The following is a 23,539-nucleotide window of genomic DNA, read 5'->3' as shown; positions in this document are numbered from 1 at the left end:
TTGACCTCCTTTCCAAATCGATGATCAGGCTTTTCCCATTTTTCAATCGAGCATCTGCTCAAACATTTAGCAATACCCCTCCCTCCACATTCACAGCTCTCAAACCCTTCCCCTCATCTCTCCCCACAACTTTAGCACTCCTCGCCACACCTCCTTCATCCCAGTCAAAATCTACCATACCTCCGCCTCTAATCCTCAACCCCCTCACACTTCCTCCACCCCACACCTTCGGAATCGCGGGCCCAAGAACGACCTCTCTACCCGGCAAATCCACAACAAGCATCGCCAACACCGCCCCCACTATTCCAAAATTCGCATCAATCTGGAACGGCGGATTATGCGCTGAATACATACTCAATCCATTATCCGCAAAATTCCTTTCAATAGCATAGTGAAGTTCTCCATATGCCATTTGAGAGTCGTTTAGAAGAGCCCAGCAGGCTGACCGCCAGACTTTCTCCCAGCCCGCATCGGCGTCGGGTCCAGTGCCGTTGCCGCGGGAGATGAGAGATGTGCGAACCGCGGATTGGATGGTGGTGTTTGTGTAGCCGGATAGAAATGAGGAGATGCTGTAGCCAGGGTACCAGCCAACGAGGTGTGAGAGGTGACGGTGCGTGTCGTTGGGGAAATCGTAGCCTAGGGAGTCGGGGATTTTCCATTCTTTGATCTCGTTGAAGGAGCCGATGTGCAGTCCTTTGTCTAAGATTGAGAGAGATTGGGTAAGGTTGGCAATGAACTTTGTGTCTGGTTCGAGGTCTGGTATTAAAGAGATGGAAGAGAGAATGTTGGTGAAGAGCTGGGGAAGAAGTTGCTGGTAATGTGTGCATGCAAATGTGGTAGGTCCATGTTCTGGACTGTTGCATGGATTCACTACCACTGTCCCATCGTTGAAGTAAGTGTCGGGTTGAAGTTGAGACAACCAGAAGTCGGCAATGCCCTTCATCAACGGGTAGCCTTGAGCAGCAAACCAAGTAGCGTTCTGCGAATAACTAAAGTGGTCATAAACATGCTGCATCATCCAAGCTGCACTGGCGGGGTAGTTGGCCCACTGTGCAGTGTCTTTCATCCCAGTATGACCGAAGATATTCATCTCATCATGAGCTACCCATCCTGGAGCTCCATATAACAGCTGAGCAGTCTCCGTACCCCGAGGAACCCAAGTATCTTGTATGTAGTTCCAAGATGCTCCTTGAAGATCTCCAAGACCGGTCTGGTCGACGCCCCAATGATTCATTTGGAAATTGATGTTAGAATGATAGTCTGCGCTCCAAGCTGCTGTCACTGTCTCGCTCCAACGGCCTGCGAGATTGGTTGGTAGACTATTTTCACGTTCAGATGAGATGAAAAGATGGCGCCCAAGGGTAAAGAGAAGAGACTCGAGATATGGATCACTGCTGTCGGTTCCTGCGTAGCGGTCTAGCATTTCTGAAAGCTCTAGATCGGCAGAGCCAGCAATGTCCGGAAGACCCAAAGTGAACTGGCTCATCAGATTCTGATAATCTGCTGTATGTGCTGCTCTTAGATCGCCCTCCTTTTGTGCAACAGCGTCAGCAGTGACCGTTTCCACGTATGTAGCAGGATCCTCTCCTTTGAACGAGAAGTTGTTTTCTACATTGCCTTTCGTCTGGTCGTAGTTTGTCCCAGCTCCAATCACAAGCGTGAACTCTCGGATGTGAGAATTAGCTGGAATGGTCAAAGCCCCAGAGGCATCGTCGCACACTGCCGTTCCAGTCCTCGTGTAGAGGCGAGCCATACCATCAAATTTCATACCAGTTGGTGCTCCAAGCTGCGTGACACCGGACAGTCGGGCATACTGGTTTCCACAGGTCATGTTGATAAGTGATGAATCTACCAGTTGATTCTCCAAGGTGATCGTCACTTCTGGCAATGCTGCACTGGAAGACAAGTGATAAACGCAAACCTCATTTGGGTATGAACAATATACCGTTGATGTGTAGTTGTTACCATCGTTCGCAGTGTAGCTTGTGACATGAAGCCCAGTCTCGAAATCGAGAGATCTGCGATAATTACTGCCGGCTACTATACTATCAATGGTAATAGACAAGTTTGCGTAAACTTGGTAAGAACCATAATTATCTTCATTTCCGAGTAATTCTGAGACGTCTATGATCTAGTGTAAGTAGTACAGCTATACATTAGGTCATATACTTACTTCCTGTGCCATTCTGAAAGATCCATTGGCGAATTCCAGGCAGGTATTGTGACTTCTCGTCAGTAGGATTTCCTCCAGTATACGACTATTACATAGTGAGTAAAGATGCGATATAATTTCGAGCGAGTACTGACCGAGTTCTCGAAAGGCCCACCTGACCAAAGTGAATCTATATTCAAAACAAGCGACTCATCTCCAGGAGGACCAAATGGCATTGCTAGACGAGATCAATAAATGGGTCTGAGTATCAACTTGGCGTCAACCGACCTCCCAGACGGCCATTTCCAATGGGGTATGCTTGTCTGATAATGTCGCTCCATAATGCAGGTTGACTAGACCATATGGCTCTGCTTTGCACTTGCAATAGAACCAAGCACAACGGAAACAAGTATTGTAGAATTTTCATAATGAGCTGAGAAACGGATGGCATTGCCTCGGAGCATCAATCTTGGGGATATGGGCCATTAGGCTTCCCCATCCAAAGGAAGACTAATTACTTAGGTATTCATCGACCCCGCATGCAATATGACAAAAGCAAACGAACTCTTATGTTACTAAAAGTTTGGGATGACGATCTTCTTGGAGCCAAATGGACTGCGGGGTTCGAAATTATTCCGTCCGGAACCCGGGCTTCATTGTACCGAGACGCATGGAAATTGCCAAAACTCAGTACATGGCACTAACTGGTAGAGCCCTGAAGCAACGTTGTGCTCCTAGCCAAGCGAGATTTTTGAATCGAATTCTGGAAGTATTGACATAGTACATTCTGTCATGGTATTTGAGCTAATACGAGGGAAGCAACACTAAACCACACCTATCCAAATTTCTCTTCTTGCATGCTGTAAAACTTTGAAAAATTGAAGACGGAAAGGGATCATTCGTACTTCGGGAATGCAGGAAATTTCATCCGCTCCATCATCAAATCCGCACCAAATGCTCTTTGCTCTTCCAGTAATACGATCACATCTGCTTTAGAAGAACCGAAGAATACAGAAGGCCCTCCAATCTCTTTGTCGTAGCAAGTAGTGGCATGGATTCTGGAATTAAAACATAATGTTTGAGGACTCCCATGTAAAGATGTCAACAGCAAGCAACTAACTTAAGACAAAATAGTCGCACAAAGATCGAGAAAGTTGGGACTTTTAAACAATTCGGATGAAAGCAAGCGAAGACATCGATTGCAAGACTGGTCGAAAAGGATGTTACCTGCTGCTGCTTGTTTATGCAGTTGAAGCACTTGCTGTTGTCATTCTTAAGGTAGACCGCACAAGACTGAAAACACGAGGAAATGATGGTCTCGAAGATAGAAAACCTCGGTAGTAAATCAGTCAATGTGCTAGTGGAATTTCGGGCGTATTCATGGTCGGTAAGTTCTCCCAACGGGCTTCCAAGACATGAGTGATGTTTGGGCTGTGACGTTTTTCAATTGCATTGTACCGCCAACTCCATAGACCTTGGTACAGTTTCCTCCCAATGAATAATTCCCGATGCGCCGAATATCCACAATTTGCTATCAAACGAATACCAATACAAATTATGATCAATATCTGTCTCCTTTACTAGGACTCCTGCATCCTTTGCTAGGACTTCGACTGCCCTTGCTTGGGCTTCTCTGGCCTGGGGTTTGGCTTGGCATGATAGCCTGGTACGTTTGGCCACCATAAGCATCATATGCCAGACTTCTTTGGGGAGTTTGCGGTTCATAATGTGGCGTCTGCGGCGGGGCTCCCCACTGAAAGTTCCGAGGTGGAGGCGGAAAAAAGGGCTGAGGTTGATGCATATGCGAAGCTTTAGACCTGAACATGCCAAATGCGAGATTGTTGACCAAAATACACACGGTGACGATGAGGATCACAAAGATCTGGTGAGATGTCAGTGGAGAGTGGCAGGTACAGAAGAGACAAGAACTTACCATGGCCTTGTAGCTGATAGGCTCAATGAAGCTATTAAAGATCTGTGCAAATGTATGCGCGCTAACTCGTGCTCGGCCGATGCTATCTGGATCTCTGTTCATACAGTGCTCCCAATTCTCGCACACGGTCTTCAGAGCTGGCACTCTTCGATCACTGCCACATCCATTATCGACGAATTGAGTATAACAAGCTGCAATCTCTGTCATAACAAGAGCTCGTTCGTTCTCTGATGCTTTGTCAACATCTGCACGAACCGTCATCCAGAATGTATATATTCCAAAGATGGTAAGACCGGCGATGAACATGTTGACTCCCAGTTGTGCATAGAAGGACAATACATTTGGCAGATTGGGATGCGACTCGATGTAGTTGAAGACCGAGGCCCAATAACCAGGCTGTGGTTCCTGCTTTCCGTGTTTTCCCTTCCGGCTTTGTGGTCTCGAGTCTCCATCTTCAGAATCCGACTCTGAAACATCTCTCTGTCCCCGGACCAAGGCGTAATCTCTATCGATTCGCTTTCGCTTTCGTACTTTGTTAACGATGGCATTCGCATATTTGCCACGCCGTTGTTCTGCTCGGCCAGGACTACTTCCTAGGAATCCAGCACCGTACTTTTGGAAAAGAGGTTGCCGCACTGTGCCACTTGACACCGTCATCGTTTGTATCTGCTTTGGCAAGTCTGGTGTGTCTTCTGCGTCTGCGTTGTCCGCGGGAGAAGTTTCTGCGCCAGACACTTCTGAAAAGAGTTCCTGATCGAAGGCCTTTCGAGGCGTTGTGAAGGAGGGATTGCGAAATTGGGGAGCCGGCGTAGAAGATGCTGCGATGAAAGAACTCTTGGGCGGAGGGGACTCAAAACCAACTACTTGGCGTTAGATGTTAGGTTGTCACTTTCGAAGTATGGATATCGAGGACTTGAACGTACCTTTCTGTCCTTCTTGGGGCTTGAACTGGGGAAATGGACTTTTGGGATCAGCAGGACCTTGAGTTTGCCATTCCCAATCCATGGGACTTTCAGTTGACCGTTTCTGATTATCTCTGAACATGTTTGGGACTTTCTCGAGGGGTGAGGTAGCAAATTGCAAAGCTATGGGGAAATCTTTCGTCAGTTCCAAGTAAACAAAACAACACGCCGCCTCGAATTTAAGGTTTGGCGCTAGTCGCGAAACCGGCGCCTCGCCGATCTTCAATTCGTCTTCATTCTGCCAGCACAAAAAGGTAGATTCAACCTCCTTCCAGAACGACCTCTACAACAGAACAACTTGGTTCCCGCAACGTCTCCTCTCGGCTCAGAATAATCTGCTATACCCTCGATTAATCTTGCAGTATTGTTTTCGCATCACCCAACCAGCCCTCGAGCTGCGCCAGCTGCAGCCTTAGAACAATCTACAATATGTCGGATTCCGATGGCGGATCACCTGTGCCTGAAAACGTCCACGATGCGGGCGATGTAGATCGACCTGGCTCAGAAGAGCGAGATACTCCTCCGCCTCCAGCTGCGAATCCTGACCTCGATATGGATGATGCAGACAATGACAAAGAAGATGATCTGTCCGATAACGAGTCTGAACTCTCTGAAGTCGACGAAGCTGAATTCGCAGAATTCGACCCTACAACTGTCGCCTTGGAGGATCGTCCAACAGTCGGCATCGATGAGGATATTGCTCGCACACTGAAGGCAGGAAAGCGGAAGCGTACAGACAAGGACAACAAGCCCAAGGAGGGTAAACGCGAGAAGAAGAAACGAGCACGTCGTGATGACGATGAAGACCCAGATGGAGAAGTGCTTGATGGAAAGAGGGCAAAGAAGTCCAAGAGCTCGAGAAGTGACGGAGGAGAGAGGAAGGACCGCGAGAAGGCCAGGGAGAGAAAGGAGAAGACGCCCGAGAACGAGGACAATCTCACAGCAGAGGAGAAGAGACGTCGAGCCCTTGATAGGGCGATGGATGCTGCTCTGAAGAATCCAAACAAGAGAAGACGCAAGAAGGATGAAGTGGTAAGTCTAATTCTCCACTGCATTGGACTGTCTCTAATCATTACAGGATCTCGAAGAAGCTTTCGATGATGAAATTGCTGCTCTCAAGATTCGAATGGAGCAAGCATGTGAGGCAGACAATACAGCTCGCGAGCGAGGTCAACCAGCTATCCACAAGCTCAAGATGTTACCCGAAGTCGTTGCTCTCCTCAACCGAAACACCGTTCAACATTCCATCGTCGATCCTGACACGAACTTCCTTCAATCCGTCAAGTTCTTCCTCGAACCCCTCAACGATGGCAGTCTTCCTGCGTACAACATCCAGAGAGATCTGTTTGCTGCCCTTGTAAAGCTGCCAATTGAGAAGGAAGCTTTACTTAGCAGTGGTATTGGCAAGGTGGTTTTGTACTACACCAAGAGCAAGAAGCCAGAAATTGGTATCAAGAGAATTGCCGAGAAATTACTGGGAGAATGGTCGAGGCCCATTCTGAAGCGCAGCGATGACTACAAGAAGCGTAGGGTCATGACGAAGGAGTTTGATCACCAGTATGTTACTAATTCCTTGAGTTTAACTATACTAATTCCGTATACAGAGCTGCTCAACTTGCCATTCGACCTGGCGCCACTCAGTCTTCTCAGCTTGCCTCTTCCCAGCGCGCACCTATGTCACAGCGAGACATTGACAGGGAGCGCATCCTTGCACAACCCATTCGAAGCAACAGAGCAAGAATGGAGACAGCAAACACCAGTTATACTGTGGCCCCAAAGAGTACATTCGACCCAACCAAAGGATTAGATCCTGCTATGAGACCTATTGGAGCTGGTGGTATGGAGGCATTCAGAAAAATGACCGCAAAACAAGGGAAGAAGCGATCTTAAGCCGTCAAATGTCTTCATTCCCACATTTTGTATTACCAGAGCATTCTCGGGCAAAGCTGAGCAAAGCAGCATTTGACCGCACAGGGACAACCGTTATCTACGATGCATTTCAGCGATGGAGTTGAAGGTAGAAAGTTGATACAGAATGGATATGATCACTATGATGCAGAGCTCTCGAACATGAGGTAGGCTGGCTCGGCAGCGTAGCAGACAATTTCGGCGCTTCACCGTGGAGGACCGGATGCAATTGAACCATGGCAAGCAGCGAACATCAATACTGATTCAAGGCATAGATAGTGTCCATGCAATCTATCACATTTGACTGACTTCGCTTCCACATTGTTTGTTGCACATCGTCGTCGCAAAGCTTCGGCCCGCGGCGAATGGCCGCGGGCCATTTCTCAGACCTCTGAACCACAAAATATGTGGGGCTGTGTCACAGAGTCACAGCTCCTATTCTGAATAGTAACGGATGCACAAGATCTAACGCTTTAGACAAAGACATCTTTTCAGAGCAGTACCTATCTGGACTTCGATGAGTTGGTGGCACTGATAGTGGGCTTGGGGTCATGGTGTAGAAGATCCCATGAACTAATAACAAGCTAACAATCTCCTTCATATCACTGGGTATTTTTCCTCTTGTAATCTCGGTCGGTGCTGTGTTGTCAATGTATTAACGCTGTCAATTTCCCTGCACGTCACCATGTACTCTAAAGTCCTCAACACCAAAGCCCCTAACACATCAGAGAATCTGGCGTTGCAGACATTTCGTTTCCTCGGGGGAATGCCGCCTGGACGCGTGACATTGTGCATGGTCCATGTTGAACCGTTCTGAAGTAGAGTAGGGGTGAATCTGAATCTGGACTCTCTCGCCTAATAGCCGGTTCTCCTCTCTTGCTCGCTCGTTCCCCTCTTGCTTGCTTGCTCGCTCGCTTGCTTATGACCAAAGAGAGCAAAGGAGGAGAATCGGCTACTGGAGCGGAAGAATGAAATAATTTGTGCCTTTCCGATTATGATATGGGGAATGAATTCTAGCCAAGAAGTCTGACATTGGAGAAAGTAGTCTTTAGCGGAAAGAAGGAAGACTTGCCTGGCCATTGGCTATCATTTCGAATCCGTTACCCTGATCATTGTGAAATTGACCACTTGCAGAAGACAAATATATATCTTCAATTCTATATGTCTGTTTCTCCTCGCGAAGGTCGATTGACAGGTCTCCCTATTACTGTGTTCATAGACTGTGACACACATCTCTGAGAACTAACAGAGTGAGACTTTGAATCCTGGAACATGAATGAAAATGTCTTTCGAGGCTGTCTCGATCAAAGAGAAGCAAGGAAATAAGAGGTGACACTGAAGTCATCTTGACTCGAAGGGGGTTAGAGATGTGCTGTAGATCTCAACTTGTGTTCTCTTACAAAACCAAAATTCTGAAGCTCAGACAGTCTCCTTGACTTTGCAATTCCAGCGCATCCAGCGCGTCCTGCGCAATCTGCGCGTTTTGCGCTGATCGCGCCCTCGCCGCCATGTGTCACGTGATTGATACACCATCCCTCCTCATTAGGCTCCACCCTCTCTCTTAGCATACTCATCCTCCATCCTCTCCTCATAAGCCCTATCCCTTTCCTTCTGATCGTCACTCACATCCTCAATCCTCCGATCCACATTTCCCCACCCATTTCCCCGTTGCCCAAGCGTCCTCCCATCCTCCAAAATCTGCCTCCCTTCTGCATCAAACCGTCTCGTCTCCTGAATAATGGGCTCACCGAGCCTTTGTGCTCGTGTATGAATGGTCGTACCAGATGGATTCGATGATCTGGTTTGCTGGTATGCGTGTCCTGTCTGGCCAGAGTTTGAGGAAGCGGACCACGAGAAGGAGGTCGATGATGAGTAGCTGTAGGATGGCATTTTGGTGTTTGTATTGAGATGTATTATTCGAGGGTGATTTGTGTTTTTGGTTGAAATACAAGAAACTGGAATGTTGAGGTGGAGTGGAGTTTCATATACAGGATTTTGGCTCGGTTGATGTCATGCGACCGGAGGTGGCGAATGCTGACACGTGATTATTTGTTCTTCTAGATTCCGAGGGTTTCAGACTTAATCTCAGGAAACGTAAAGAAGATTTATGATACACATTGACTATCCTTCATGCTCTCAATATTATTATTGCGTTGAAGAGGAAATGTCGTTCGCAGATGCAGATTGCTGTTCTTGAACGCACAGTATTTCAGTTTCTGAACGATTTTAGTTCCTGGATTCGTTATGTTGAATGATTTAGTCTACAACATAACTATAACCCCCATTCCTTCTAATGATACACCAAGTCTTTAAGCTGCAGGAAAGAAGAAAGGGTTGAGATAGGAGATGTAGTCAAGGACCATGAAAAGCTCGAGCGAAAAGATAACAACAAAAAGCATCATCTTACACGGCCTTCCCGCCACCTTCGTCTATTCTTCCTGCCCTATATAACAAAGAAAATTGATCCATGATAACTCCCTCATCGATGTCTTACGGCACTAGGTGTTGATAGACCGATCATAACTCATGCCCCGTGTTTTTGTGAGTTTATTTTTTCCCGACTATTCAGTCCACACAGAATTTCTAATGCTTCAGAAGAACAATGCAAGGCAACGCCGTTGCAAAGTAATGTATTACTCGGCCACTTAGTCTGCCTTGGCAGCCAACGAAAAGCAGAAGAACGGAATACGAAAGAGCCGACCAAATGGACCTGATCTGCCATCACAAGTCTAACTATGAGGCAGGCCATAACAACTTGATTTGCCCAACGTGACTTTGCAGCGGAGAACAAGGTTATACCTCGTGCGGCCCCGAAAGATTGAATGATTCAAGGGATCTGAGAGAATACAAATATTCCACACATTCTTGCGTTGAATTAACATTTCGGTGATCTTCGAATGTGGAGCCATCCGCAGTTAATCGGCACGTTGTTGCACTTGCGTAGGTGTACAGAGATGACATTGTTATATTTGTTAAGAAAGAATGTCCGATAGAAAGAGGGAAGTATATAATTCAAAGATTTCGAGATGCACTGAGTGAGGAGTTAGAGCACAGACTCGGAAAAATGATTTTCCACCGCTCCTTCCTATTAATTACCCTGCCAACCGAGACGACGCTCACCAACTTAGCTTCGCTCTGCAATTTTCTTTCTCCTTTCTTTCTTCCTCATCTCATATTGTATCTTCACCACACATGCTCCTTCTTGAGACTCGCACCGTGTCTGTTGATTGTTGAAATCTTTGCACTCCCACCTCCGCTCAGAAAGCCTGATGGTCTTGCTTTTTCTCTGTTGGTGCCTGAGCTAAGGTAGACCCTGAAGACCCTGAAGACCCCGATATTTTGTTTTCATCCGCCACAGATGTCATCATGCCCTGCGTTCCATTTTGTTTTCTCATTACAGACTGCTGCGGCTGTCCGTCGTCGACCAGCTGACTGCTCTGAACGGAGATGATGACTTTGGCACTCTTCTCAACAACCTCTCGTGCTACTGTGCTTCCCCGGATGAAACTGCGAACCCCATAGCAGACCGATGACTGATTGCTACCAGAAATTCAATCATGCGCTTGCTCGTCTCCCCGATTTTCGGGTTTCGAAAAACACATTCCCATGTACCGTGGCCAATATCCCATTGGGCTCGCGTACACTTTGTGTTACTCGAGGCTTCCTCCGGACCGTCCTCCGTCAAACACTATGAGCTATCAGTTCTTTGTCCGGCCACTCCCCTGCCGCATCGTGGTTGTCCCACCACACTCGACTGCGAATGACTCTCTCCGAACAGGATATGGTGAGTATTGGGTCGCCAAACGACGCTCCGCCAACCCCATTCGTTCCTGCGGGAGATCTCTTGAACTCAGATCCCAGTTCCAAGGCGTCTCGAATTTCATGTGGGTAAGACACCAATCGTCCCAAATCGCTCAGGCGCAGCCAGACTCAGGATCTCGGCCTGACCAAAGGTATAAGAAGCCGAAGGCGCCAGCAAGTTCCTTCGCAAGTGTCCACTGCCTTTCTCTGCCGAGCATCATTTTGCAGCCAAAGAGACCCAGCCTGTTTGGTGATGCGACTGCTTTGATACAGACCATATTGGCATCCCGATTTCCACCAAGCATCGTCCCGCTATCTTATGACCATCAGATAGGTCTCTATCATCGCTCCGACTACGATGTTGCCGTTGTGTGGTTGTCAAAGACGGAGCGGGTCATCGCCTATTGCCACGTTGCATGGCAAGCAACACAGCATGAGTGTATAGTACGAGCGACCTCAGATTGAGAAATGATGAAGCAGAAAGGTAAGTTGCATGTGTTGAAGTGACTATTTATATTCTTTTGTATTAATACTTTTTTTTGGAAGCAGAAAGCCCCACGATAACTGTTCACCCTCGCCTCATCGCCAGCAATCTTTGCCCACTGCATATTGATACGTCAAACTTCCATAACTCCATTCTTGAACGCCGTTATTCTTGGGTGTTGCGTGTCTTTTTCCAAGTGCTTCAAGTACCATATCTGCCCAGACGCCAAATTGAGAGTGTTGGAAGGTTTCTGCTCGTATCTGCCATTGTTGTCATTTATTGATTTGTGTATCTTGAGAGAATGAGTTTATGGTTTCTTACCTCTTCTTTAGCAGTTCGTGCCACAATAGGAGCATGTTCTTCCAGGAATAACCCAGACCTCTTGTCCATTGCCAGCGCATGTTGGACAGCGCACACCCGTCATCTGCCTCTGTTAGTGTTCATGCTTGGAAAATCGAGAACAAATGGGGTCTGACCGGAGTGGATTTCACACTGGGCTCCAAAGCAAGGGGTACAGTGTTGCGAGAATGTGTCAGTTGCACACTCTCAAGGCCTTGGACGCTCTGAGATTTAGATTGACAAGTCATGACTGTCGAGTGATCTTGACTTCGAGGATGATTTGTCTGGAATCGATAATGCAACAAGGACGTTTGGAATAGTTGAGAAGAATGAAGCTCGATGTTTTGCTAGAACTGCTGAGATGGGGCGAGACCTCTTTATAAGTTTTTTGGCCCGTCGAGTTGCACTCGATGAGAGGGACGGAACTCTCAGCCTGCGAATGCTAGCTTTGCACGAATTTCGGATCGTCAAAACAAGTGCTCGGCTGATTCCTGTGGATCTCTACTCGTCAATCAGCTTCTGAGATCGAACACGGCGCATGGTCCTTGCCGTCTGCAAAGCAGGCACCCAAGCACTGCACAAGCTTCCAGGAAGGTTCCCGAAGTGAAACGATGACCGAAGGTTCACAAGATACTTTGGCGGAACGTCAAAGAAGATGTCTAGGATTCCTTGAGGGAGGTTGAATACTTCTCACATTCACTCACCCGAGACGCAGAAGTGGAGCGAGAAGGTGTCTATCTGGAAAGGTGCTGCACCGCGGACGCAAACAGCCTTCGTACATTGCAAGGATATTCCGATGTGACTGGGGCGGAACATTTGCTTGGAGGTTCGTAAGGCAGGGAATCGACGGCAAGGAGGGTCTGAGACTGATAGGTCAGAAAGATTTAGCACGATCCCACCTTTCTGCTCGACGAGATGATTGGCATCGGCAACTCCAATCTGGGCATGGGCTTTGTGTAAGGTAAGACAAGCCTTAACGGCAACCACTCGCGGAAAATTAGCCATTCAGGACAGCCACTTGTCGCGAGCCGCTGAAGAAAGTCTATTGGACAATCCATCTCGGCCAGCTACGAAATGGAGCTATGAACTATACCGGTTGAGCAATTGTAGCGAGGAATGAAGCAGCTTCGGACAGACTCGAGAGTGTCTGGTAATCTCAGATGCGGTGTGGAGAGAGACCGCTCGCGGGAACGACGGGAAATACAATAAGTTCCGGCTTTTATTCCTTTTGCTCAATGCTTCGTCTCGAGCCACACAGCTCTGATAACGGACTCATGTCCGTCTACAAGGACTGGGGTGCTGACCTCATGCGCGCTTTGATCATATCTCTACCTGTTGGGAGTACTTGCTTCTGACCTTGCGCCACAAAGGTCTTCGACTGGCAGAAGTGTCGTCAGTTTGTTTCAGCCGGGGCGTGGCCGGAAGACCGAAAAGCGGCACCCATATCAGACAAGTTACAACGAAAACTGCGAGCCGCATAAGGTTCTGGGTGGTACCGCTCTACCTACGGACTCGAGCCAAGATAGTCTCTTTATACGTGCTTTTCATTTGGCACGATACACAGTAGTTACGACCGGCCAAAACGGCAAGGGCAGATCCAATATGGTGAAAGTTCAGCAATCAGCATGAAAATCAAGACAAAAAATGATCTCATTGGCTTTCATTTGGTGGAAGGACGCTTCCCATGACCTCGAATCACATTTCTTCTCAGCTGGGATCCATGTGCCTGAGCTGCGCGGTGCACGGACAATATGCTCAGATCTCCAATACATTCATGGTACTGGGACGCAGCAAGGCGCTAGCGGGCCCACAATCTGACCTCGGAACCTGAGCTATCACATTTCCTATGCTGAAAGGATGACAGAGGCTGCGAGCCGACAGGACTTACAGGACAGGATGCCGACAAGATGAAAAGGAAAGGAGCGCGGAGACGACGACGACGAACCCCACTCTGCACCCGAACAAGAAGTCACTTTATTCGCAATTGGCTTGATTGATCGCTCAGCTTTGCTGTACAGCTCATTCCCAAGTCCTTTGTTATCAGTCCACTTTCAGCACGCCACTTTCCTCTATCCCGGCTGTTTTTTTATAGTATTTTTTACGTCAAGGTTTCGTTTGCCGGTATCCTCTGAAACGCTCTGCTGATCATCGAAAATAGCACAACCCAATGCCCAGAAGCCGGAATGTGGTTTCAATCACCTCGCTTAGTGGGGGCCATCGAGTCGAGACAAGACAGGGCAGAGAATCCTTTGAGAGGCGAGGAATCCAAAGCGGCACCTAGGTGCATGCATACGGCAGGCTCTATTAGGGATCAAATCCGTCCGATTGACTTGATTCGGATTTTGCAAGCGTTCCTCTGCTGCAGCAATGGCGCTCTGACAGAAAAAGCATTTCTGATATCCAGGTTACATTGTCGCGCAACCTCATGACCGGCTGCGGGACGACAATCCGTCGTTCCAGAGTTTGCACTTACCAACTTTATGAGCCTCCGCAATTGAGATCCTTTCCCGAGCGGACAAGAAACCGGTACCGGTACATACAAGTCGAATCCTGGTGAGTGAGATCGAAGGAAAATCCATCCACGCGCTGATCTGCTTGATAACCCGCAAGGAAACAGGCATGGCTTCAACCGAACCACAAATCTGGAACAAAGCGCACCCTTGGCTGCAGTACGACCACGATATGATGTGTGACAGCGGCTCACTGGAAACGTCATGCTGAAGTCAACCCGCTCGTGACCAAATACTTGTTCTATGTGAGCCTACAGCATCATCGTCCCTCTGCATAATCACTCAAGAGTTAGGCGGGCAGTGCAACGACAAGCATGTGAGACAGCAATATGGAAAGACGTACTCACTTATGGACTCTCGCTCTTTTTCGTGCTACAAGTTCTCCGGTGTCGGCTGGTCATGGTCATTGCAGCCAGCGCATATAACCCACACCGCTCAACTGCTCAGATGGATTCTTTCCACTACAAGCAGTATTGTGTCACATCGGACAACCATCAAGAGGCTGCAGCCACTACATTCCTAGGCTGGGCTCGCTTGCGGCTGGCTGCATTCACCATTTTCTCCACTGGAAGCAACGGGCACTAACCCTACATGGAATCCACTCCCTCGGTACCCTAGAGCGCTCTAGACTTTGTTCTACCTCAATACTACGCTGTTTCCGAGTACCTGGTATATTGCAGTCAATGCGACATTGAATGAGTTTCTCAAATTGTCCTCACGGCACAACCTGCCTGCAGGTACTTGTCCATCCCTCTTCCAGGAACCAACTTCTCCCAATCACAGTCTTCTATCCGAGTATGTGTTATGGGTCGATGGTCGCTCCATATCAGTTTGTGCGTTGGTCCCCTACATATCTTTCCGTTCGTTTATTGTATGATTCTAGTCCATCTCTCACATCAAGTGATTTGAGAGATCACTTCTGAACCCGGGGCACAAAGCAATGCTGATTTTCCATGAACAAGTGTCGTGCAATGTACTTTGTTGATTGTTGTCTGTACGTATGTCCAACTCCAGAGTACGGGTAAGGACTTTTGGTCAGCGCCCTTCCGTACACAGTGTTTATTTTCATTATCGTTCCAGCTCTATACTTCTAAGCAAGAAGTGTTGACAGCGCATCTCATGTCCTCTGCCAACACGAGTGTTGATGCACGGGAACCTGCTTTGATAATTCTTCAGGCCAGAGAATGAACATGCGAAGAAAATACCTTCGATCCGTCTTCGGCTCCTTTCGTCGCGGCTACCCGTGAGAGAACCCTCGCGCATGCATCTAAATGAAGCGCGCCAGAGCCTTGGGATTTGGGCTGACGCCTCTTTCTTTCCTTTTTTCTGTCCTTCTATCAAATTTTCACAGGACAGCTATCGATCTGGTCATCTCATCTCATCTCTGCCAGCATCAACCTCCTCAACAACGACTGGATCTCAGAATGCACACATGCAAGCAGTTACCTGCTCACTGTTCATCTATTCCTCTATGCTTCCGCTCTTTCCTGTCCGTGGGCTCTCAGCAGCACAGGTACAGATATTCTAAAAATCTGTTGAGATTCAAGACTGCGTATCCCGAGTCTCGGGACGATCCTCATCTATCTCAAGGAATATTGCATCTTAGATCGAAGATGCTGTGGCGCGGAGGCCCGTCGTACGGTCCGTGCCGTCACCTGCTTGCCAAGATGATGGTGTGGGTTGGTGGCTGACCTTCGCAGGGAATTTGATGGACGGGTTCGCTCTCCGATGGATGATGGTGAGATTGGGAAAATGATTTATCTTTTGTCACTTTGAGGTCAAGAAGAGATCGATTGATCGATTATATTCATTCACGTTAAGAACTAGATGTTGTTCATCAGAACTCCGTCCATCCATGCTGCTAGCTTGTTGTGTATCCTACGGCCCTATCCCTAACGCCCGTCTCGAAAAGGGGTATCGAATCCTCTCTCTTGCTCTTTCATTCCCAAACATGAACCCATAATTCAAATATCAATTTTAGCAGCACCGCATGACCTCAGTAGGCTTCCCTCGCTATTTCCAGCTCACGGTCTTCTTCTCGACCTTGACCAGTAATAGGCCCGCGGTCGCCTGGCCCTTTGCATCCAAGAGGTACACGAATCTGTAGCCCTGCTGCAAGCGATCAAGGCGGATGCAGGCCCATGCGGCAAGGTTATCCTTTGCATATCGAGCGTCTTCGATTTTGAACCTGGTACTCGGAGTCAGTTGAGATGGATGTAACCTTGAGAAAAGTATGTTGTGTTTTGTGACCTTGCAGAGATATATTGATATGTTCTACGAAAATGCATAGCGGGTAAAAAGTGGGATGCGACTTGGCCCATGTTCGGGAGCTGCAGGGAGCAAACATCTCAAGGAGACTGAAGGACGCCGCTTTGGTTTGCGCAACATGGAATAGATTAACAGAGTTTGAGGCCAAAGGGTTAACGGTAACATCCGGCACTTTGAACTCAAAGTGGCGTGAAAACTAGAAGGTCTATACTCTCCCCCCCCTAATTACTTGTAATAGTGGACCCCCTGGTCTCCCATAGAAAATAGCCCTACGACCAGGGGGCCCACTATTACAAGTAATTAGGGGGGGGGGGAGAGTAAAGTGGCGTGGAAATTGTTCGCAAGGAATGTGTACGTAGAAGTCTTCTTTGCGAACAGATCCTCGTCCTACCAGGCCCGTGCAACGGCATTACAAACAGGGATATTCGGAGAGCAGAGAAGTAAGATGTTGTGGAACATAGACTAACCTCACGAAGCTTAGCTCTTCCACCACCTTGTTCATCGTGGGAAAAACTAGTGCACATCCTTCAGGACCAAAATCTGGGTGGTCGCCTTTCTGGTAGCCAGTCTGCTGCTTCCTGGATTTGGCGGTCTCGCTACTGCTCTCTTGTTCCTTCTCAACATGCAGCTCGCATCTGATGTACGGATTGAAGCCGCTCAATGTCTGGTGTGGAGGCATGGGAAGGTGCTGACCGCCAAAGATCGTGATCTTGAGATCGAGCGTCTTGTACTGGATTGGCTCTGTATGGTCGCTGCGGTAGCCCGGCGGCTTCAAGACCCATCCATGCTCACCGGCAAACATACCTTCGTTGAGCATCATGCCCATGTCGAGATTTTGCCAGTTGAGAGCGACCATCTGCACGCCTTTGCGCCAGAAAATGGATGGATCGAGATTTGAGGAATCGATCCGATAACTTGCGGGGTAAGCTCGCATGAAGAAATCGCGATTGTGGGAGAACATTTCGTCTTTTCTCGTATCATGTAGGTCTAGGATTTGGCTTTCGCCGATGGAGAAGATATGTGGCGGTTTCTTGGCCGATTTTGCTTCGAAGCTGACGAAGTGTTCACTGTGAGTGTAAACTCCCAAATTGCTTAAATTTTCACAGATCTTCACTTTCTTCTTGCCGCTAGTACTGCCTCGTTCGTCCTCCGATCCAGAATGTATCGAATCAGTGTCTCTGGTCGGAATTGGTGCCAGAGAACTTGATGGCGTGAGTTCCTGCTTGTCCAACGGCACTGAGGGAGCTTTCTTGACTTTGACGAGAATCTTGTTGAGCAGTTCTCCGAGTCGGGGTAATCTTTCATCAGGATTGCAGTCTTCGTTTGGCATCTCTACCAACAGGCCCTTCCATTCTTCTTTCATGATTTCGACCATGACCTCCTGCTGCTCTGCATCTGCGTGTACCTCCAGACTCACGATGATTGGCAATTTGCTTGTTGCAAATCCAGTCTCTCGTATAGTTTTGCAGACAGCCCGGAAACCAATTGGAGCTGTCAAAGTCCACCCATGTAAAACAAGCGGTTCTCCATTCATCAATGACCGTACTGACTCCTGTCGTTCGATAGAGTTCCCAACTTCCAACGAATCGGTTTTCCTCCCTCGATCCTCACTGTCCGTCTTTGAGCGATGTTTTCGAAGACCAGCCTTTTGTGCAATTGCGCCCTTCACCGCGTCATATTTTTCCTCGGCCTTCTCGAAGGCTGCGGCAGCTCGGCTTGACAGTGTGCTGCCGGAAAGATGTCGTTTGTGTTCGGGCTTATGGGCTGGTCCTGGTGATCTCGATGAACTTGAGGGGGAGAGACTATCGGACTTGCTATCTGGGCTCTCCCCATTGTGTACATCAATCTCAATGCATCGACATCCTCGAATTAAGACCTGCGACTTATTAGCAATTGAGAATCTGCGATTGGTATAAATACTGACATTCTTGTATGCTTCGGTTGAACTTTTGGAGGAAAGTTGATTGCCCGAAAGGTACGTATTGTGACTGCTACTGATGAAGTAGTTGCTGAGAGGTCTGGTCAAGTCTTTGTCGTTGGGGTGGACATCTTTCACGGCCTCAAATCCCTCGCTGTGGTATATAGCCTCCAAGAACTGCTCAAACTTGTATTCTTCTCGGCTGAGATCTCCAATGGGTTGGTCCTGTGTGGTAGATAGCCATGCTTCAAACTTGGCTCGTGACAAAGTGGGCTCTGTTCCCCGCAGACCATCGTAGACTCTCCGCACATGGTCTTGGATCGCATTACTTAGATACAATTGATGCAATGGAACTTCCGATGAAGCGTCTCCTCCTCCTGCTTGTACGAGAGGTCGCACATGTGTCTGGTGTGTAGGAGATATTAGGGTCGACATGGCCATAAGTTTGTGAAGGGAGAACTGCTTGGCAGCAGGAGTGAAGCCCGGCATCGTGTGCTAGGAAGCGGTCTTAAAGGACTATTGCATTCCATGTTAGTGACTGGTGACATACATCGCCCCACGCAGAAACAGGAATGCTGTTTCGCTGACACTGAATCCGTTTGCAAGGCAGCTGCTGATCGGCGTCTGAGATAGGCTGGACTGGGGATTGCTGGTACAGTGCAGGAAAGTGGACTCACCGTCGCACGAACTTCGAGGCCAAAGTCATGAGGAAGAGCAGTGCCGAATGCTTTTGAAGAGCAGTTCAGATGCTTCTCATGAAATCTGGGAAGACGGTCGAGAGGAGAAATGCGACGGTCTGCACTTGGAGTTAGTCAGGGCCAGCAGGGCGAGGCTTTCAGCTGCTATCCGCAATCTGACAAGCTCGTTGGTGTTGGGGGCTGGAATTCTGGGTGGTTGAGCGTGGCGGATTCGGTTCCAGAGACCGTTTCATCTGCCAGCAACAGAAGAGAGAGCATATCGTCCATTATATAGAATCTATACGGGCGGCAGAGAAAATGGAGAGGAGGATATTCGTTGGGCGATGGAGGTTCAAAACAACACTTGAATCATTCCGGGCACATGTTGGGCTTCCAGAGCTTGGAACCGCGGGGCAGTCGGCGGGGAGGCCCGACCCGACATTTTGCCGTTGGCTGATTGACTTTCTGGACATCAAGACCGTCATGTTTTCTCTACTCTCTTTTCTTACTCTTCTCCAGCAATTTACAACAATCAACCGCAGTACTGGCCAATATGGCAGCCAAATCACAACGAGCATCAGAACAAGAAGTTCGCTCGTGGGGATTCCCCCACGTCTTTACTTGGACTGATGGACCGTAAGTCAACCTTGTCATACTCTGCAGCCTTGCAAGCAGTCAGGCTGACGATTTGCCACAGGAACGCCTACTACAGTCCACACTCTCACCGCGGCCTGACAACACACCTCATTCTCAAAGGCCAGTTAACCATTACCTTTCCTAAGGGCGAGACCCCCGAGAAGAAGACTTATACTGTTGGCGACCGAGTGGATGTAGAAGCAGGACGAGTCCACGAAGTCTGGATGGGTTCAGAAGGCTGTACATACGTTATTGGAGAATGAAGTCTTGATTTCGAACCACTGCAGAAGAAATTCATCCATATCAGATCAACTGAGTTGCCGCTGCCCTCGCACCCACCAGGCGGGACTCTTCGAGAAAATCTCCAGCATAGCCTGAACACGGCACAAGGACAACATACTTGAAGCCTCACACAGAGCCTCTGGCAGACTTTATATAGGAGAAAATCGACGAGGACACCGCGGTGGTAGCTGGAACACCACATCTTACGTATTGTCGGATTTTCCTCACTCCGACATCACGAGTAGTCCTCGAGTCCCTAAGGTATAGCACGCCGAAATATCATCTTTCACATCGCAGTTTTGCATTGCATACAAGTTGGCATTGCTGTACTCTCAATCTGAAGTTACTTCATATTGTGTCGCTTTACGGCGAGAAAGCGCAGGCTGTAGCATGCTAAGAAGTACAAACACCAAGAATCCATTTCGCCAACGACGTATTAAAATTCATGCTTGCATCCTCAAGTCCAACTTCATTAAACCTGCTTTCGAAGAGTCCCCAGCCTCAATCAAAACTTCCTTGTCGGATTCGCCAGTTCTTTCCGATTTCTATGCATCAGCATTTCTTTCACCTCCTCCGGTAGCAAGTTGATCTCGAAATTATTCTTCCCTGGGATCTCTTTGATAATGTGTTCCTTGATCTCAATTGAGTTTTCCAACGGAAATGAGCCAAACCAGGTCTTTTGGGCTTCAACCTTGGGTCTCACCCATCTAGCACCATCCCCGATGGTTGATCTGTCGACGAAAGTCCACTTCGGAGTCTTCCTTTCGAATAGGGGATTTCGTGCACCGAGCGACCTTGGATAGTAATTGTATTCTTTAGTCTCGATCCGCAACTGGACACACGGATGCATCCGCTCCACGGTGCTGTTATCCTTTTCTGGGTCGGGTTCCTCCTTCGTGAGCTCTCCGTGGTGATAGGAACCGGGTGTTCGATGGTGCGAGCCTCCACCTATATCAGTTGAGTAGAAAGAGGTAATTGGGTCTGCTGTCATTTCTGCAGACCACGGTATCTTCGGCTCCATCTTTGGCAGGGTAAGACTGGCTGCTTCAAGATCGAAAGACACCAAACCATCGATCTGGTCGCACATCCATGCCAATGAATGCTGATCAATGTTGCGTTGATCTGCAGTTCCTGAAGTGTACCACCCTCCTCCGATATCACAGTGATATCCCGGGAACCAACATTGGCGTAAATCGACTTCGCTGTGAAGCTGTCAGCGCCTTATTGAGTTGGTTAAGGAAGGAACCTACCCTTTGAAGTCAGGCTCCAAGTACCACAAGGTAGGAGTGAAAGCTCCTCGATGTTCATCGAGCGCAAGGGCCTGAAAAGCGTGCTTGATACCTGTCCCTATGTCAACAGTGTCCCACGACTGGATTTATCTAGGATGCTTGACCTACTTCCATTAAGTGCGGTGTTGTAGAATTGGAGACCCTTGTTAAGATTGAACATCTTGGTCCAGATGCTCTCAGGAAGGCCCAAACTTCCCACCGTATCCCAGACTCCGACAACTTCGATGCTCACCTTTGCTGGAGCGGTCTTCAAAGCTCTCAATGGCTTGCCCTGGGCATTCAATTTGCTCTTCGTCCACTCTTTCAATTCATCGCTCTCGCTATCAGGTCCAAAGACAATAGTGTCATGATGCGTTTTGAAATACTTGTACAGCCACGGGAAGTGCTCCAAGTCGACAGGCTTGAGCATTCCCATTTGTGTTACGGTCCATGCTAAGGCTCGAGCGGTGTATGCGCCTCGAGAGAAACCGAAGACACAGATTTCGTCGCCTGGATACCAGTTCGTGGCGATGAAATGGTATGCTTCAATGATATGTTCTTCGAGGCCATCACCGAAAGCACCTAGATTTTCGAGCCACTTTAGTAATAGATCAAGATAGATTTTGAAGGGGTTCTTACCTTGGATTCTCTTTTCGAAGAATCCTACGTCTCCACTGGCGACACCGGCTTGGTAGAATACAACTTGGTCAATGGATTCTCCGCTGGCGGTCTTTCCAACGGGAGCGATCATTCGGCTGAGCTTGGCTACATTGGAAGGGTAGCCTGGTGTTCCATTATCCGAGGCTTGCCACGTCCCATCACAGCACACGATAATTCTCTTCGGCATAGTGACTGCGAGGTGGAAAAAATCTCAATTGACAAGATTTGCGGCGATGACAATGCACAATTCAACAATTGATTGCCTGCCTGCTTGCTGCTTGTTTGTTAATTGACAGGAAAAGAGCTAGCAGAGAAGGGAGGTAGGGTAGCTCCCTCACATATGACACCCCGAACTTCCTTCCTTTCCACCCATCAATTCCCACTAAGACAGACAAGACAACTCACGCATGTGCAGCTTAGAAACAACAACCATTCGAAAGACGCACGATGCAGTGATCAACCCAATGTAAGACATCTGGTACGGGCCGGGCTTAGGTGCGGGGCTCACCTTTCGAACGGGGCGCTCCGAATCCTGCTCCATTGGCGAGATTGCCAACACAGCATTGAGGTTACCGGGAGATTACTGGGTAGGGCGCACGATCGGCGGAAATGAGGCTGGAGCTGAGATGCAAGGTGAGGAACACAAGAGTGAGCTCGTGATGTGCGGGTGTGAGTTTTTGGTGGTTTGTGGAGGAGAGGGCGGGAGCTGAATTATCTTGGAGTTGGGCTGAGGTCAGCATTATTCTGCTGAGGTTCGGTTGGAGAATTGCGTCGTTACCGTTTAATCATCCTGGCCTTCCCTTTCTCACGGAGAACTCTGCTGGAAGGCATACGGTTTGAATGTGACGCATCTGAAGATCAACATTCTTTACTTATGCATAGTATTCACATGAGACCTTCAAATCAGACCTAGTAGTTTTTTGTCTCTGTCTCTTTTTCTTTTTTTCCTGTGTCACGTCCTGGCTTGAGATCTCATTTGCTCGTCTTATGCATCGCTCGCTGGCGCAAATCAGATTCTTTCGTTTGATGCATTTCCTGAATGCTGTGCGTTGAATGGATTGTTGGTTCTTTTGGTCTTGTCTGAAGAAAGGAAGTCGTGAGTATGTTTCCTGGAGTGATCGCAGGCGAGGGGAAACGTACGAGATGGCAAAAATGTCACGATTCAAAGCGTGTGGGAATGAGCTATCTCAACTGAATCAGCGCTGGAACAATGTTCGTCTGCTTTTTTCAATTGGTATCTTCGCTTGCAGAATCTGGTTCGGGTGCTTCAATGCAGCAAAAGTACTTCGTAGATATACTTCGGCCTCGAGAAGTAAGGGTAAGTTTGCGAAGGGCGATGCAAGATGCTGGCCCAGTATTTCCGATAGATTCTTTCTTAATATAAATTATCTGTGCCAAATAAGTATGCGTCCCAGACAATGTACAGATCCTTCACTCTTATATTCATGCTGGAGACATGATCTTTTGTGAGATATGGCAGTGCCATCGTAGCTGTTCGGTGAATGCCGTTTTCACTAGCAACGTCCGGATGATCTTCCATGAAAAGAGATTTGCATATCATCCAATTTAAGCTTTCATCTAGTAATGCTCTTCAATTAAATCGCGTACTGCTTCCCCTAGTGCCGTAGACACGGCTCTGCGGCGCAACGATACAAAACTACCGGGCCGGTGCGGACATCGCGGATTTTGCAAGGTGCCGGAGTCCTTCAACATTCCGCCAGCGGCACAGCTGCCCACTCGG

At 48.3% G+C, this 23,539-nt stretch overlaps 8 protein-coding genes across 8 annotated transcripts; 3 read left to right on the top strand and 5 right to left on the bottom strand.

The window, feature by feature from the left end:
• Positions 1 to 58: 58 nt before the first annotated feature.
• LY89DRAFT_789144 (uncharacterized protein) lies at positions 59 to 2,719 on the bottom strand (the record flags this gene model as incomplete). Its single annotated transcript, XM_018223227.1, has 4 exons — positions 2,441 to 2,719; positions 2,308 to 2,390; positions 2,174 to 2,258; positions 59 to 2,124 (listed from the first exon to the last, which is right to left on the bottom strand). Exons 1-4 carry the CDS (start codon positions 2,601 to 2,603, stop codon positions 59 to 61), a joined length of 2,397 nt encoding a protein of 798 aa, XP_018062698.1. The 5' UTR covers positions 2,604 to 2,719.
• Positions 2,720 to 3,553: 834 nt separating this feature from the next.
• Positions 3,554 to 5,183, bottom strand: LY89DRAFT_789143 (uncharacterized protein). The gene is made up of 3 exons (XM_018223226.1): positions 5,009 to 5,183; positions 4,086 to 4,945; positions 3,554 to 4,034 (listed from the first exon to the last, which is right to left on the bottom strand). Exons 1-3 carry the CDS (start codon positions 5,127 to 5,129, stop codon positions 3,714 to 3,716), a joined length of 1,302 nt encoding a protein of 433 aa, XP_018062697.1. The 5' UTR covers positions 5,130 to 5,183; the 3' UTR covers positions 3,554 to 3,713.
• A 293-nt stretch (positions 5,184 to 5,476) lies between these two features.
• On the top strand, positions 5,477 to 6,937 carry LY89DRAFT_600163 (uncharacterized protein; the record flags this gene model as incomplete). Its single annotated transcript, XM_018210144.1, has 3 exons — positions 5,477 to 6,079; positions 6,126 to 6,604; positions 6,652 to 6,937. 3 exons carry the CDS (start codon positions 5,477 to 5,479, stop codon positions 6,935 to 6,937), a joined length of 1,368 nt encoding a protein of 455 aa, XP_018062696.1.
• Positions 6,938 to 8,317: 1,380 nt separating this feature from the next.
• On the bottom strand, positions 8,318 to 9,034 carry LY89DRAFT_691192 (uncharacterized protein). Its single transcript, XM_018216250.1, has one exon. It carries the CDS (start codon positions 8,843 to 8,845, stop codon positions 8,498 to 8,500), a length of 348 nt encoding a protein of 115 aa, XP_018062695.1. The 5' UTR covers positions 8,846 to 9,034; the 3' UTR covers positions 8,318 to 8,497.
• A 1,527-nt stretch (positions 9,035 to 10,561) lies between these two features.
• Positions 10,562 to 11,221, top strand: LY89DRAFT_677205 (uncharacterized protein; the record flags this gene model as incomplete). Its single annotated transcript, XM_018213667.1, has 1 exon — positions 10,562 to 11,221. One exon carries the CDS (start codon positions 10,562 to 10,564, stop codon positions 11,219 to 11,221), a length of 660 nt encoding a protein of 219 aa, XP_018062694.1.
• Positions 11,222 to 16,102: 4,881 nt separating this feature from the next.
• Positions 16,103 to 17,915, bottom strand: LY89DRAFT_600161 (PLC-like phosphodiesterase; the record flags this gene model as incomplete). The annotated part of the gene is made up of 2 exons (XM_018210143.1): positions 16,103 to 16,277; positions 16,825 to 17,915. Coding segments are annotated over 2 exons (1,266 nt in total), but the record flags the coding sequence as incomplete, so codon positions are not given.
• A 1,564-nt stretch (positions 17,916 to 19,479) lies between these two features.
• LY89DRAFT_659411 (uncharacterized protein) lies at positions 19,480 to 19,851 on the top strand (the record flags this gene model as incomplete). The annotated part of the gene is made up of 2 exons (XM_018212515.1): positions 19,480 to 19,588; positions 19,650 to 19,851. The coding sequence occupies exons 1-2, from the start codon at positions 19,506 to 19,508 to the stop codon at positions 19,849 to 19,851; spliced, it is 285 nt and encodes a 94-aa protein (XP_018062692.1). The 5' UTR covers positions 19,480 to 19,505.
• A 524-nt stretch (positions 19,852 to 20,375) lies between these two features.
• On the bottom strand, positions 20,376 to 21,985 carry LY89DRAFT_600132 (uncharacterized protein; the record flags this gene model as incomplete). The annotated part of the gene is made up of 4 exons (XM_018210138.1): positions 20,376 to 21,072; positions 21,121 to 21,211; positions 21,268 to 21,720; positions 21,778 to 21,985. The coding sequence occupies 4 exons, from the start codon at positions 21,983 to 21,985 to the stop codon at positions 20,376 to 20,378; spliced, it is 1,449 nt and encodes a 482-aa protein (XP_018062691.1).
• Between the last annotated feature and the right edge of the window lie 1,554 nt (positions 21,986 to 23,539).

Source organism: Mollisia scopiformis (genome assembly GCF_001500285.1).
Source record: "Mollisia scopiformis unplaced genomic scaffold LY89scaffold_33, whole genome shotgun sequence".
Classification (NCBI taxonomy): domain Eukaryota; kingdom Fungi; phylum Ascomycota; class Leotiomycetes; order Helotiales; family Mollisiaceae; genus Mollisia; species Mollisia scopiformis.
This window is presented reverse-complemented; position numbering and strand designations above follow the sequence as displayed.

Bases quoted from the DNA above. Each gene is read 5' to 3' on its own strand.
- LY89DRAFT_789143 (XM_018223226.1), bottom strand. From the start codon at position 5,129: ATGTTCAGAGATAATCAGAAACGGTCAACTGAAAGTCCCATGGATTGG. The intron at 4,946-5,008 runs GTACGTTCAAGT...AACGCCAAGTAG, and splicing joins GCCCCAAGAAGGACAGAAAG to TTGGTTTTGAGTCCCCTCCG. The intron at 4,035-4,085 runs GTAAGTTCTTGT...ACATCTCACCAG, and splicing joins CTATCAGCTACAAGGCCATG to ATCTTTGTGATCCTCATCGT.
- LY89DRAFT_691192 (XM_018216250.1), bottom strand. From the start codon at position 8,845: ATGCCATCCTACAGCTACTCATCATCGACCTCCTTCTCGTGGTCCGCT.